The sequence below is a fragment of the Acanthochromis polyacanthus genome, chromosome 19 (genome assembly GCF_021347895.1).
Source record: "Acanthochromis polyacanthus isolate Apoly-LR-REF ecotype Palm Island chromosome 19, KAUST_Apoly_ChrSc, whole genome shotgun sequence".
NCBI lineage: Eukaryota > Metazoa > Chordata > Actinopteri > Pomacentridae > Acanthochromis > Acanthochromis polyacanthus.
Genome location: NC_067131.1, coordinates 27,564,479 through 27,580,855, shown reverse-complemented (window position 1 = coordinate 27,580,855; position 16,377 = coordinate 27,564,479). Strand labels below are relative to the sequence as shown.

General features: G+C 40.8%; 1 protein-coding gene across 2 annotated transcripts in view; it reads left to right on the top strand.

Moving 5' to 3' along the window:
* Positions 1-16,377, top strand: part of jmjd1cb (jumonji domain containing 1Cb) — a 146,953-nt gene that overhangs the window by 59,427 nt on the left and 71,149 nt on the right. For both annotated transcript variants that reach the window (XM_051939792.1, XM_022200488.2), the window contains exon 2: positions 1,052-1,246. In XM_051939792.1, coding sequence (XP_051795752.1) covers positions 1,052-1,246 — 195 coding nt within the window. The remainder of the gene's footprint in view (positions 1-1,051; positions 1,247-16,377) is intronic.

The following is a 16,377-nucleotide window of genomic DNA, read 5'->3' as shown; positions in this document are numbered from 1 at the left end:
ACACACACACACACACACACACACACACACACGTCTCTGCAGTCATTTTAATGGAACATGGGATGAGATGTAGTTTCAGGTTAAATTCTTACACTAGATGGACAGAATGTACATACCGCTAGTCCGTAGTGTCCCTGAATTCTGTTTCTCATTATTTTTGTTGCATTGCTTCTTCTCCTTCCTCCATCTTCTCCGCTTCCTTCTTCTCTTTCCATTTAGTGCTCTCTATTCTACCTCCTTGCTTTCTTCTTTTTCTCAGTCTCATTTCAGTGAATTGCTCTGAGTTAACCCTCATGTCATCCTGTGGGTCAAAATTGACCCGGTGTAAAGTTTGAAAATGTGGGGGAAAAAATTAAAAATTCACAGTGAAACTTCTGATGATAACATTTTTGGGAAATCTTTCACATTTTTTGGTGGAAAAAAAGAAATGTTAAAAATGTTTCTTAAGAATATTCATAAAAAACTCAACCAAAATCCAGCGAAATTCTCTAGATTTTGGTTGATTTTTTTTTTTGTGAATGTTCTTAAGAGATTATAAGAGGTTTTACTGATATATGTCATCACTTTAGATATTTTTAGGATTTTTTTGGAAGATTTTCATTCATTTTTAAAAAATATTTACAAGAATTTTGATGATTTTTTTTTTTTTTTTAAATAAAACTTTTAAGGGAAACTTTGAAGGAATTTTCTTCTGAAGGTTTTGCAAATTTTCAGAAACTGAATTTTTTGCTGAATTTTGGGATTTTTTTCAGACAAGGAAACAATATTTTTTGGTGCCCATAAATGAAGACAAAAGGAGGGTTGATGGCGTGTTCATTGTTTTTTGTTTTGTAATATCCCAACATCATTTTTTTTAAATCCTGTCCTCTGTCTCTTTATTTCCTCGTCTTCCTCCTGCACCCTATCGTTCTTCTTAGACATTAAATGGTTTAGGAGGATGTGTTCTTACGCCAGTCTGTCACATCCAAACAGACATCAAATCTATACAAAAGATAGCACACTACTCTCATTGTCAGTGTCCTTAATAGTTCTCTTTCTGTGTTGTGTACAGGTATATGTGGAGTTTGACGACCAAGAGTGGGAGAAGAGAGAGTGGGTGAAGGTCTACGAGGATTTCCAGCTGTTTCTACTGGAGCACCAGCTGGTCTGGGTCAAGAGGAAGGAGGGAGCAGCAGCAGCAGCAGGAGGAGGAGGAGGAAGCCTGCTGCAGGGAACCAAGGCCAAACACATACAGTGGCCTGCCCTGGTAAGACCTTTGTTTGCTATTTATAGGGTGGACACAATAATAGGAGCAGCCAGCCATGTGACTGAGCTATATGTCTGGAGGTTTCAGATCTACTGCAAGGTTAAACAAATTCTTCATCTAAACACAGAGCCTGTGGGCTGTTGATCGACATTTTTTGTTGCTGTGTTTTTTTGTCTTTGTGGTTTTGCGTATAGGTGACTGCTTTATGGTGGCTGCCGTTGCTCTGGTTTCCGTCAGCTTTGTTTAGCCCGTGCCGTCGTAAATTTGCGAGGGTGTTGGGCTGTGTCTGATCACTTTTTATAACTTTCATGAGTTTGTTTGTTGTTTTGTCACGCTCTCCTAATTCTCCTCTCCATCTGTTATCCATCTTGTTTTGTTGCCAATTCCTCCATAGCTTGTTTTCATGGCAGGGACTTTGGCAAGAACCTGAGAACCTTACTGGAGTCTCAACCTTACTGTAGAACCAGACTTTAAGGTTTTCAGTTGCTCAGCAATAATCAGTTTCCCCCAGAAAGCCCTGACACTAGAACAGGTACTTGCCAATAACCAGTTTCCTGCAAGTGCCACTTTCAAAAGCCTTGCAGGTGTCAGCGTCAGATGATTACGTTTATTTTTGGAACACATGGTTTACAGTAGGTACTTCTGACAGAACGTGCCTACACACACACACACACACACACACATCCCATCACGTCATTATCAGTGAACACATCAGTGCCGTCTGCTTCGTGTCTCTGTCACCATGCGCTCTGGTGTGGTGGCATTGTGGTTGCTGTGGTGTTTTTGTTGTTGCCTCTGTGCCTTGCTGTTTCTCTAACAAACACACACTGTATGACACACACTTCAGACGACAGTGGTCTGTGCAGGCATGCTCCTGCTGAACTTTTTGTGATCGTCTGCGGTTGTGAACTTCTATTCTTGCAACGTCGCGGGTGAAACGTTTCTGTGTCTGCCCCCTCACTGACTAAAGGATTAAGTTCATAAATGTTTAACATTGATGGCATTTAGTTCTGGAGCATGTGCATGGTTCTCTGTGTGTTTGCCTGACAGGGACTGCGAGTGTGTGCATGGAAGTGTGATTCACTGTTTTGATTATATAACAGAGTGCACAGCGCCATCTGGCACACACATGGGAGATAAGAGTTCAAAGACTTCAACATACACACTTTTTCCTGGTTGTTTTTCTCTCTGTGACGCTCACAGTTTTTTCACTCCGTCGTCACGTCACTGCCCCGGTGCTGAGATTGTCATAGCAACAGCATCAGAATCTAGTACAGACTCATATACACACATCCAAGTGGGAAATGAAACCGTAATCCTCAAGAACTGATTTTTTTTTTTTAAAGAAAAGAAATGGTAAGTAGGTGTTTCAATTTAGCTCAATAACAATGTGAATAATATCAAGCAAATTCCAAATTAGTCTTTCACCAGATAATCTACAAAGCCTGATGTATTCATCCCATCACACTTGCTCTGACCAAATCTGCTTGTTGATTTAAAGCTGTAGAGAATGTATGTGGTCACGAATGTAAATGACTAACCATTAATCATATAAAATACCTTTTCACCAGACTCAGGACATTTACCATCATTACATGAGTGTTTTCAGCACATAGACTGGTGAGTTAGCTTTACATTCATGTGTCCCCACAGATAGACACCATCATTTAATGTGTGAAGTGGTGCTGCAGGGCTCCAGACTAGCTGTCTATACGAGCAGCACTGGTGATCCTTACTGGAAATTTTAGGAGCACCAGCACAGAATTTAGAAGCCCCATGCAACACATGCCTAACTTTTCTATCTTAACTATATTACTGAAATATACTGAGGTGATAAATAGCCAGTTTACAGTTTGATTTTACAGAAAACAGTCACAAAGTTCTGCTTTAAGGCAGGGTGTGAAATGCCAGGGAGCAGGGGAAGCATGGCTGCTTTTAATAAGACATGAGCATGCCTGAAAACATGTGACATTTGTTGGGGATTCTAAAATATTGACAACTGTACAATTCTATTTTTCAGTATCTTTGTCATTGTAATTTGTATTTATGTGGATATTTGGTTAATATTGGAATATTTTTACCCAGCTGGACTTTAAAATCGGGCTTACCACTGTAAGATGGTTTAGAGAAATTAAAATCAGTGTGTGAGTAGCCCTGACAAAGCCCTGTCCTCAGTCACAGACCGGAAAACCTGTGTGCAAATACATAGACCTTGTAAGCAAACTCTTTCACAGCAGTTCTGTTAGAGGAAATTGACCCAAATTCCTTCAACTTATCATGACAGGCCTTCGGAAGGCTACCAGAAACATAGTTAAAGGACTTAATGCTACCAAATGCTAACAAAGTGCCTGTAAACTTCTGCCCTGCTGGAAATGTGACCAAAGAAGCCTCATTCTCTCCACTATTTTTCTGACTTTTCACATTTGCCAAAACAAATGGTGAGTCCAACTAACCACAGACATGCATTCAGTGTCAAGAAAGTTTATTTGAAATGTATTTGGCACAGGAAATGTCATCTTTTGCCTTCAGCTGTGTGTGTGTGCTCTGTCAGGTCATCACTACGCTTGTGGGAATCTGGTGAAATCTGATTACAGGCTTGAAACAAGGAGTCAGCAATGACTGGCTTTTACTGCCCAGGAATAGTTGAATGTAAACGTTGGTGAAGGAGGAGGACATTTTTAGTGTGTTTAGAACAATGGAGCTGAACAACATGAACGATCATGTGCTGAATAAGGAGAACCTTATGAGCGTTTTTGATTGCTCACCTTTTTCTGAGTCCAGCTCTGAGGTTAATGTTTAGAAAGTACAATTTTGTTCCTGGAAAAATACAGCAGCTTCAGCAGTGTTGGCGGATTTGTATTGATCCATTCCCTAAACGCAGACTCCTCCACAGATAGTGGGTAAGATGAGTCCTCTCACAAACAGACGAGCAGGCAGACAGACCCAGCAGATTGCTTGTCTAGTTATTGCACTGTTGCATAACTAAACCCCTGTGACCTCGACACACCAACACACACACACACACACACACACACACACACACACACACACACACACACACACACACACACACACACACACACACACACACACACACACACACACACACACACTATCTGCCTTTTTCCTATTTTCTCAATTATTCAGACTTTCTCTCATTGCTTTGATCCAGTGCGTATTTTTTTCATTCTCTTTTTTTAAATTCTAATTTAAGTCTCTCTGTCTTGATCTTTTTCTCAGCTTTCGTCTTTGCGTGGCCTGTGGACTTAAACATGCAATTCTCCACTCTGTAATAACTGATACATATGTGGATTTTTTTAAAATACTAGAGCAGTCATTTTAATGCAGTCTGCCTTGAAGCTGTGTGATGAGTCATTTAAGTCATTGTGGAGAAATCTGCACAGAGACAAGCGATTAGCTATGAAGAACAAAGACATCCTGATGACTGCAGAATGGAAACGCACAGGGGTGGATAGAGGGCTATAGAATAAGGAATGTGTGAGTTGATATGCAACAAAACTTATCTCTGGTTAACTGTCATGAGCTGATAATGCTAATGGTAGCAGCAGTAGTAACAGCATTATAGAGCAGTTGTAGGTGAAACAGCAGGAAGATGCAGTAATCTGACAACAAGCATTGGATCTGAGAAAGATCCAGCTACAAATGGACCTCCACTCATCTGGATAGGTTCATTTCTGTTGTTCATGCAGTTAGAATTTAAAGTTGTACCTGCTGCCAGCTTGTCACTATCAGATGTGTCTACAGTACTGAATTACATCCACCTAAATGGTTAATTGTAGCTAATAGTATTCAGAGAGAGGAAGTAGAAGAAGTCATAAATCTCCTGAGAAACTGTTCAGTTTGTGGACCAGTCTAGTCATCAGTTTATCGTCATTTTAAACTTACATGGATGAGCCCAAACATTACAGCCACCCACCTAATACTGAGTACTGCTGTGGAGCTCTGAGCTGTCCAGACTTCTGAAAGTGTCCTGGGATTTTAAACATCAAGGTGATAGCAGCAGACCCTTTAAGTCGTCAGAGTTGCGAGGTGGGGTCTCGATGGATCAGATTTAATTTACCAGCATATTCCACAGAAACGTAGTTGAATTGAAATCTGAGGTATGTGGACATTAAGTCAACACCTTAAAGTCTGTCATGTTTCTGAACAGTGTGGCAGGGAGCATGTTGTTCTGAAAGAGGTCACTCAGGCCTGCCATCCTCCCATAGCCATCAGATAATGGCCTCCTGTGTGACAAAGCTTCTGCCTGTGTGTGCATGTCAAACCGTGTTCATCAGCATTTGTAAAAAAGTCAGTGACAGCCACATTCCAAACCCAACAGGAAGTGAGCTATTTTGCGTTGAATGTCAGATTTTGCCCATTTTTCATTTTTTTCTAGAGCGAACTCCTCCTTGGGGGAAACTCCAATTCACCTCAAATTCGGCCAGTACATACAGGAGGCCTTAATGATCCAAAGTTATTAAAATCTTTTTCCAAAGTCAAAGGGTGTGTCCGTGGCGGCCTCTGGAATTTTGATCCTTCGCCATGAAATTTCAAGTGCTGTGTAAAAGCCCTGAACATGCTCCAATCTGCCTGAAACTTTACATGTATGATCAGAGTTCTGCCCTGATCACATCCATATGATGAAATACACCCCCTGTCAAAAGTTGTAGGACAGGTTCTACTTTATTTGAATGAGAAAGTGTCCTAAAACTTTTGACAGGGGTTTATGTACATGTATGAACCTTGTTGTTTATGTTGGTGTAATAACAGGTAGCATCAGGTGATCTAAGGCTGAAATGTCATGATTGTTATGAGGAATACCCTTTGTTCTGTTCACTAATGGAAGCTGCTTTCAACACTCACACCTTTTCCTTCTCAAACTAGTCATTTGGTAAAGTGTAAGTGTGTGCAGCTGTCCTATGTGTTGATGCAAGCATCTTTTAATAGAGATCTGGCAGTCACTGAGTAACATCAAATACATTTCTGGTGTAGTACTACGTTTGCATGCTGGTGTGTATGGGTTTGTGTGCGTGTGGGAGATGATTAGTGTTGTTTTAAGATCTGCCATTTTAATGTCAGCCGTCCTTAGAGACAGAACCTGCCACAGGCTGTGTGTTTGGGTTGGCTCTGTTGTTTTGAAAAGTTCTCAGTGACCCCACCCTGTTCACACCAGCTCCATAACTCACCAAGACAGACAGATCCCATCCCCCACACGCCAAACACACACACACGGCTTCAATTTAGCCTTCTTGTGTTTACCCTTCTGTTTTTTTTCCAGCTTTGTGTTGCTTTTGTGCTGGTTTCCCATATATACAGCTGAACAACACGGTCTTATAATTTGAAGACATTACCTCAAGCTGTAGGAAGAACCGATTGTCTTTTTTCACCGTGGTATAACACCTCTGACCAAATAATTAATTTGATTGTCGAGTAACAGAATAATTAATAATCTTCAGATAAAACTGACACTTTGATATTTAATGAAGGAAGATGTGCTGCAAAAAAGTGTTTGAAATTGTACTGTAACTCATGAAGTATGATGCATAGAAGAACTTCTGAATCATAGCAACATCTAATATTACTAATTTCATCCTTATTGTCTCCTCTGTCCTCCATCCTGGAGGGTCAAGGAGGCTTGCTTGAGGAGCTATTAGTGAGGATGCATGTAAACAGGTGTAATTTTAGCTAAATGTTTACACTACTAGTTATTATTAACGCTGTTCTGCATATATGACTAAGATTATTAAATGCAGTGGTAGGTAATAACTGAACACGGACAGGTGATCCAGCTGTGCCACATGACTTTGAGTGAGGCTGTTTTATCTTGTTAAATGCCTGTTGCCTTGATTCCTGACCTCCTCCACCCTCATCTCCGGTGGGAGGGATGAATACATGAGGACAGGAGTCAAGGCAAAGAATTGAGATTCACACTCTGGGAAATGATATCAAATGATGTCCAGTGGAACAGATAAGCCCATGCCTATCCAGACATCTACACAGGTTGTGTAATGGCTTGCAGTTTATTTCTGGTGTGCAATTGCAAACATGGCCTGGAGTCTATTTTCCTGCATGTCACGCTTCTGACTGCAGTGATTGTGTGTTGGTACAGCTCACTACTGTGTCTGATAGACTGCTGCTACTGCTCTGCTAGTATGCTGGTTGAGCTTCACTTTCTTTGTATACACGGTGTAAGATTGCACTAACCCAGAGGCCATCAAACACTTCACACCATGTGTGAATTTACTTTCTGCTGAGCCCAGAGAAAACTGACTTAACTGGTGTGTCCTTGTGGTTATCACCGTGAAACACAGTGAGAGCACATCAACTGCTGCTTTTAGGAAAACGTTTATTATGTGTACACATCATATGAAAACACACCCACTCAGTCTGGACTTCTTCACAGAGACGGATAATATGAACACACACATGTGGAAACACCTGGACAACTCACAAAACAACCAGTCTGACTGTCACTGCTTTCCTCTCATTGTCGTCTTATTCATAGAAGAGGATGTGATCACACCTCCAGATGAGTTAACCCCTGTCAGATCCTTCAAATAGGTGCTTATTTATTAAATATGTTTGAGACTGTATTGCTTGTTAGTGTCTGGAATGCGATTTTAACAAGAAAAACAAAGGAAGACCTTATTTTCAGCTGTAGGTTACCACAGGCAGAGCCTTTCTGTGATTGTTTAGTATTTCCTGGTCTTGTGCACCCTGATTACAAACCAGTTAGAAGTGTGGTGATTTTTTTTTTGGTAATATTTACTGTTACTTTAATCAGTGATGACTTTGTGTTCTCCATATATAATCGGCTAAAGGTTCTGTACTGATGTGGTGCAGATGGAGACAGAATAAACACATACATAGTAGGTGTGGTTTATAGACAGTGAGGTAACAGAGTGTGTGCTTCCCTTTCTTCTGCCGTGACAAACAACTTCTGCAAATAACTGAACAGCGCTGCATTCTAGATCAGGGATTACCACAGTGCTGCACGTGCACACATGAAGTGGATCAGTTCAGTGTCACATATGTGGACTGTAATTACATGTCTTCCTCCTACGCGCACACACACACACTCACACACACGCACTGTCGCCATTAGACCATTTATGTGAGGACAGCTGATGACAGACTGACTGTGATGTAACAAACGTGTTCAGTGTATGTGTTATGGTAATAAATAATGCAAATTCTAGTAGCAAATGTGACACACACACCCAGCACAGTAAAGTGTAAACTGAAGTTGCCCGTAGAATTTGTGATACAGTAGTTAATAGTTCAAAATAAATGTCATTATCATATTAAGCCTTTTCTTCTTGGCAAGATCCATTAAATGACATAAATTTCATTAACTGTTTTTAGCAGCAGCATTTACTGATCAATGACAGAGTGGCTACCATAATTGTGAATTAGTCATGGACTTGTTACTCTGAAAGATACAAAAGACATGCACAGTTTCCTCATCAGAGTAATTCTGAGTCATTTATGGTTATATTTAAACAAGTTGTTGCATTTTCCAGTGGCTTGTATCCTTTGTTTGCTTGAAATTTTTGACGATGCATTTCACATGAATAAATAACTACAGTTATAGAACAATAATAGTATTATTGTGAAATGGTTTTTACACTACATAGGATCTTTGTGGAGTGTTGAGGCAACAGCAACCATCCACAAAGTAACACATTAAACAAACAACAATGCCAAATTTCCATCATGATCTCTAAGTTCTTCTTCCCTTTTCTTTCAAGTACGCCGTCCTGTTCCAACCTTTTCCTCTGCAATGGTTCAGTGGAAACTGAAAAATCACTGCTACTAGCTGGTTATGACTACAAACTCCCAACATTCACGTGATAGTAGAATGAAACGGTCCACAAATTTCACAAAGTTGTGCCCCATTTGGATTGAATGCTAGCTACTGCTGGCTATTACTTATTTTGTGAGTTGTGGCTACGTTTTAGTCGTATAGTACAGATAATTATTATTATTATAATTATTATTATTTCAGTGTTACTGTTTATCATCATTTTTTAAATTTGAATTATACAGTAATGTTTTTAAATGAAAGATACAGAAAACTCCAGACTGCTGCTAATCATATATACACTACCAGTCAAAAGTTTTAGAACGCCTCAGTTCTTCCAGTTTTTTATTGAAATACAAGTAGCTTAAGTCCAGTGAATAGCTTCACATGGTACAAAGGGAAGTGGTGAACCGCCAGAGGTTAAAAAAGGTAACTGGAAAATAATGTACATTTCAGAATTATACAAAAAGGAATTCTTCAGGGAACAAGCAATGTGTTAACAACTTAAAGCTGTTCTGCAGCAATGGAGGTTGATCAAGCCTTGAAAGTTGGTGCTACCAAATCCTACAGGTGTCCCAACTTTTCTTGGGTTTTTTTACACCCCCTCTGTCTGCATAAAAGTAGTGTTGGAACACACCGTGGCACCATACCCTCCAGAGTATCATTTGAAGAGGACTGCACTGTACTGCAGAAGGTAGTGTGTTGCTATAAAAATGGTGAAGAAAAGGAAACTAACAATAGAAAAGAGACAGACCATCGTAACACTTAAAAACGTAGAACATTCCTACACAGAAATGGCGAAGAAAGTCAAGGAAAACCTTCAAACGGTACTCAGAAACTGGAGGAAACTGACAGTAAGAGGCCTGGCAGACCCAAAGCCACAACAGAATCAGAAGACAAGTTTCTGAGAGTCAACGGCTTGGTGATAGGCTTATTTAATAGTAGCAAAAATATTTCACATTATGTAATGTAGGATGACTTTGAGTGCCATTAAAGGAGCCATCAAATAAAATGCATCATTATTATTATTATTATTATTAAAATTCTAGTATAACTATTAAAAAGTCCTAGTCATTTATTGTCTGCATTGTGTGAAGCGTTTCATCTCTGTATATTTCAAAGCATTTTCACTGTATGTTGGTTGGACTTTTGCAGTAAGTGCAATGTCACCTTTCTAGGCAGGAGTTCATCATCATTGTACAATTTCACGCTTTCAACCTCATTTATAGAGTTTGAACTGAGTAAACAATAATACTGAGTCATGCAGTGGTGTAATAAACTGTTCAACAGCTGGATCTGATATCTGATCTGTTCTTATGTCTTACTGCAGTCACATTGCATGGGTTGGTTTCTCTCTGTTCATTTAGCCCGTCAGGTGCATGCATACTGCACACACATGATGTTCGTGCTGAGATTATTCACACCTGATAGTCAGTGTCCAGCTGCCCAGTCTGCCCCATTAGTGGGCACATAAAGCTGTTTGTTTAGTTGTGTGACTGACTTGTATTTGTACCGTGCTTAGCGGACTCGTCTCCAGGCTTTCCGACTGACAACAGCTTTATTTTACAGTGAGCAGAGGGGACCCCTCCCTGATGTGACTCTATTACTGAAGTAAATGCCAGCATTACACAACATCAGAGGAAATAATGAAGCAATTCTGTTACATGACTTCTTGGCAAACTAGTGTGTAATACCATCTTGAACAAAATTCATGTCCTGATAAAAGCTTTTAGTTGAGGTGTTTGTTCCTGTTGGTTGGCGTGTAGGGTTACATTCTGGCATTTAGAAAACAGTTTTATTTTATCGCTGTGGCAGCATTACCTCCTTCTTTCGAGCCAGGGCACAAAACACGGTTGTTGAATAAATCATTGGCAGCCTACACATAGTGTTCAGACAGATTGTGCTTAATGTAGGGCTTTGCTCTGGCCTCCTCCAGCTCTGACATAGGATCAGACCTCTCCTGGCACCACAGAGAACTCCAGCTGAGATGAACACATGACAGGAAGGGAGAGAGAAGAGGCAGACTGGAGGGAGAGAGCGAGACAGTGACTCAGACAAAGAGAGGGATGGTTTTAAAGAGTAAGCCTCCTGTTCTGTACATCTGTCTGTTGTGCCCTCTGTGTGTGCATGTGTGTGGTTGCATCTCTGATCCAGATATTACATCATATTATTGTCTCCCAGGGAGCACTGAGTACTGTGTGAACTCATTAAAGACACTCGATGCAGACTCCCATCACAGACACAAAGAGAATTCCAATGACCAGATAACACCCAAGGGCAGGGAGAGAGGTGTGGGAGAAATGGAAAATGAGAAAGGAGAGAAGAGTGTCAGCCATGCTGTATCAAACCATCAACAGAATGAAAGGAGAGGATGCAGCATACTTTATAAAAACATGCTACATTTAGAGCTATAGTCAGCTCTTACTGCAGATGTTCATTAACCTTTCTTTATTGTTGCTGTAAAGGATTTATCTTCAGCAGAACTGGATGTTGGCAGGTTCACATACCCAGGAAGACACATTTAAACTATGAATTTCTGCAGTTATTGGTTGTGACTCCCATGTGGGTGAAGGCAGCTGACTGATGGACCTATTGATCAAGAGCTAAAATGATTAGTCAGTTGAAAACACAAAAGACTCAGAGTAAAAACTGCAGCTAAATGTTAATATGTCGATAAACTGATCATTGAAAGAAGCCAGCCTTAATGTAGACACTTGTATTATAAAGGGGGATACAAGACTGTATGGACAACCGTACTGATAGTTCTATTTGAACATATTGTACCATCCATAGGAGTAGCTGCATCTTGAGTAGAACATCCGCCTTTCCTGAAACCTTTAATGATGGCTGTCACACTGTATACTTGCTCCTCCTCTATTCTGTTGTAAATGTGGTGCGCTGTATGTGCAACTCTGTCCTCAGCTGACCTTGAAGCATTAGTCAGCTGGGATATTACAGACAAGAAAGGTGGGAAGTCAGAAATGTTGTGAATGTGAAATCTAGCCCAGTACTGTATATGCTACACAATGTCACTGCTGTGACATTTGACCATCTTTAAATGGTAAATGGTCTGTATTTATATAGCGCTTTACTATACCTGCAAGGTACCCAAAGCGCTTTACATGATACGTCACATTCACCCATTCACACACTGATGGCGGAAGCTGCCATGCAAGGCGCTAACCACGACCCACCAGGAGCAATTAGGGGTTAGGTGTCTTGCTCAGGGACACCTCGACATGAGTACGACGGGCCGAGAATTGAACTGGCAGCCTTCCAGTTGCAAGACGGCCACTCTACCCACTGAGCCATGCCGCCTCCACCTTTATGCATAGTTGCAGCTTATACCTTAAGCTGCAACTATGCATATAGGATTACGTTCTGGCATTTAATCAGTCAGTTGTGGAAAAAACTCCAATTTTTTTGTATAATTTAGGAAAAAAAATATATTCCTACTTCTCTAATCGTTATTTGCTACTTTATTCTGCTTAGTGTGGTAACAAGTTAAAAATCTTTGGGTTTTGAATTGTTTCTGTGATTGAAAAACAATCTAAGCACATTACATGAAAGACTTTTCTTTGTCAAACACGTGTCACAGGTTAAAGTGGTCTTATCTTATGGAAAAATGTCCTGTATTTGTAATTTTAACAGTTAATTTATTATTGGTTGTTAACTTGACTGACTATTGGGTAAAGAATGGTTAAAAATTTTCCTACTTCTACTTCCTTGGTAGTGTTGGTAGTGATTACAGTGGTTTCCATATCGTGCTACTTCGAAAACGCTGTTCCAGTGAAAGTATTTATTCCAATATTTGAGAAAAAGTCTCAAATTAATTGCTAAAGAAAACATTTGTTAGTTGAGATGATAAATAGTAGTGAAATGTTCCAGTATAGTTGCCTCAGTGACCAGCAGTTTTTACAAACAGCATTTATTTATTAGACTGGATTAGTGAAAACGCATGTCTGCTTATTTCAGCTTTATGGACACAATTCACAGAAAAATGTACCAAATCAATAGTTATATCATGGTCTGTCTGCCACCTCTGGAGCAACACCGGCATTAAAACTAGTAAAACTCTATTTTCAAGCACACACACACCCCTGCTGTGTTGTGGCTCACTGCCGAGCTGCTACACACTAACAGCATCTGGCAGAGCTCTCTGCTGTAGTTGCCGGCTGATATCAGTTTTTTAATGGTGGTGCTGATATCAAGTTAACACTGGAAGCTGATGGGTAAAATATAATGCTGATGTCATAGTGTTGTTTTTTTGTATCTGATAAAATACAGCCAATAATAGATATGAGACTTACTGAACTTAAACATCTGCACTGACTGTTTTATGCGCCCTGCACGGCATACTTTTCCATTTCTTTAAAGTATCATTGAAACAAAGCTCTACAGATAGTCAGCTCATTAAACTTTGTAAAGACAAACTTGTGAATGAAGAACACAGTTGTGGTGCAGTTTACAACGTCTGATGTTGTGGTGGGTCTATTGTGTTACTTCCTGGAGCCAACACACTGTGCTTTACTGCCATTTATGGATTTAATTTAGCATATTCACACTATGGAAAATTAGCCATTAAGCTGTAGTAGCTGGTCAGTCGCCAGTCGCCATTGCAGAACCAATTTAACCCTCAACACGCGTCTGGCTCGATTTATTGACCGACCAGTTATTCGGTCTATCACTATCCCTCTGTTCTAATTTAATAGAGGGAGACAGACAGATGTAAGGAGCATGAGATGCTCTAATTTCTGCCAGCTGAGAGGATTTGATGCAAATATCCCAAAAGAGCTGCTATAAATATCGTCCAAAATCAAACCCCCCATTTCTGAAGGTTTGTGATTCAGATCGTTAGTCACTGTTCGTTAGTTTTCACTCATTTTCCCACAGAGGATCTTAGAGAAATGCCTAGCAAGATTGCATGACGCCTCTCCAGATACCTTTTAACAGCAGCATTATTTAGTTCACATAGATGTACTGTAAACTGATCAGATTGCAAGTTCAACAGCAGATGGGGGGGGGGCAGTCAGAGCTGCAGACATTAAAAGACTAGCTAGAGCCGCTTATGTATACACCAGGCGTAAACTAACCGTGACGTCACCCGTTGGTTTCAACGGCGAGAAAATGAAGCCCGGATTTTGCTACTTCCTGGTCGCCGGTTTTGGATTTTTTGGAGCCAGTGACGTAAAAAGCGTCATCAAACAGGCTGGACCGGAGAGCAACTAGGGGCAGGATTGGCTGAGGACTCTCTTATCCCGCCCACGTTTTACCGCAGAGGCTTCTGTTGCTGTCTATCAAGTACAGCCACGCCCCCTGGCTCTGCCAACTTTAACGATTTATTTAAAATTCAGTATTGATTTATTTTAAGATCGGCCACCTGATCTCTCATTTTGACCATGAAAACTAACGGGAAAAACATCCTGAGCTGTAGAAAATCAGTCTATCAAATTTTATTTTCTCCAAAAATGAATTGGGGTCTATGGAGCAAAAGCTTTTTGGAGCCAACCCTAGCGGACGGCGGGATATTGCAAGTTTTTGACACTTCTGGGTTGGCTTCAATTCTGGAGCCAGATGCTACGTCCACTATATATACAGTCTATGGTATACACTGTGTGCAGGAGGCTGGATGTAGGTTGCCGGTATAAGCCTGCTATTGGCTGATTCTCTCTGTCAGCAGTCTCCTCCCCTTCCGCTGTCTCAGTGTTAGCAACAGTAGCAATCCCCTGGCAGCTAGCTAGCACACTGAAAATGAAAGTACAGTGAAAGTTTAGCAGATGACTTTGATCATCCAGTTTAATTTTTACTTTTAATCACTTGTTTCCCCACATGCAAATGTTCCACCACAAGAACCCCAGCAGTTGCTTTTTAGGTTACTTTTTTGGACTTTTTGCCTTTGTTGTAATGCACAGTGGCAAGAGAGATGGGAAATGTAAGGGAAAGACATGCAATAAATGGCCGTAGGTCAGACTAAAACCAGTGAACAATGGTCCAGTTCCACATGGTATCCATGTACGCCACAACAATGATCCCCCATTGCTCAATACCAGGACCACAGAACTACCTCACTCAGACAGAATACACTCATTTTTACACCAATCACACCTGTGCTTTTCCTGCAGTGACAACCCTACAGGTCTGCTGTGAAAAAGTGTCTCAAGGGCCACTTTATTAGGTACACCTTGCTAGCACTGAGTTGGACCCCCTTTGGCCTTAAGAATACCCTTAGTTCTTTGTAGTAAAGATCCAACAAGGTGCTGGAAACACTGCTCAGACATTTTGGTCTGTGTGGGCATCATAACATCATGCTGTGGGTTTAAGACTCATCAGAACATGTAATGTTATTATAATTTTAGTGAGCCCATGTGAATTGTAGCCTTAGTTTCCAGTTCTAGGCTGACAGGAGTGGCACACAGTGGTCTTCTGCATACCTTCAACCTAATGAGTGGTTGCTTGAGTTACCATTGTCTTTCTGTCATTTCCAGCCAGTCCATACTCCTCTGCCCTTTGCAATCAATGAGACATTTTTACCCTGAGAACTGTTGCTCGTTGGGGATTTTCTTTTTCACACCATTCTCTGTAAACACTGCATGAAAATCCCAGTAGATGAGCAGTTTCTAAAACACTCAGACCCCGCACCTACAATCATTCCATGGCATGAAAGTCACTTAATCACCTTTCTACCCCATGCTAACGCTCAGTATGAACTTCAGCAGGTCGTGCTGACCACATCTACATGCCTCAATGCTTGGAATTGCTGCCTTGTGATTGGCTGAATGGATCTGTGTTACTGAGCAGTTAAAAGGTGTACCTCATAAAATGTTGGTCATCACAGAGAAAATAGATGGAAATATGAGGGACATGAATGACAGAGATGAGATGTTAAGATGGTTAAAGGTAGACCAAGAATGAAAGTATGAAATGCTGCTGTATGTTTGTTTGACTTTGTCTTTTCTCGGTACAGAATGCTAAGTCTTACTACGTTACCTAGCAACAAGGGCCCACTTAGCAAAACACACACAAATGGATATCTGGAGGCATCCTTGTTATTTGGTCACTATACTGGCCTGTTTATGACAACAGGAGAACAAAGGTAGGTGTGTGTGTGTGTGTGTGTGTGTGTGTGTGTGTGTGTGTGTGTGTGTGTGTGAGAGATCACATGCAGCTCTCTTCTTTGAAAGCTACTCGCTAACCTGTGCCCTCCGTTGTCTGTACCACAGCCTGCCTTGTGCTCAGTGTGTGTAGCTGTGGAATACATATATACAGACCTGCAGCAGCGCTCTGGGGCTTGTGCCTGGCTCGTGGGCTTGCTCCCTATCCCGAG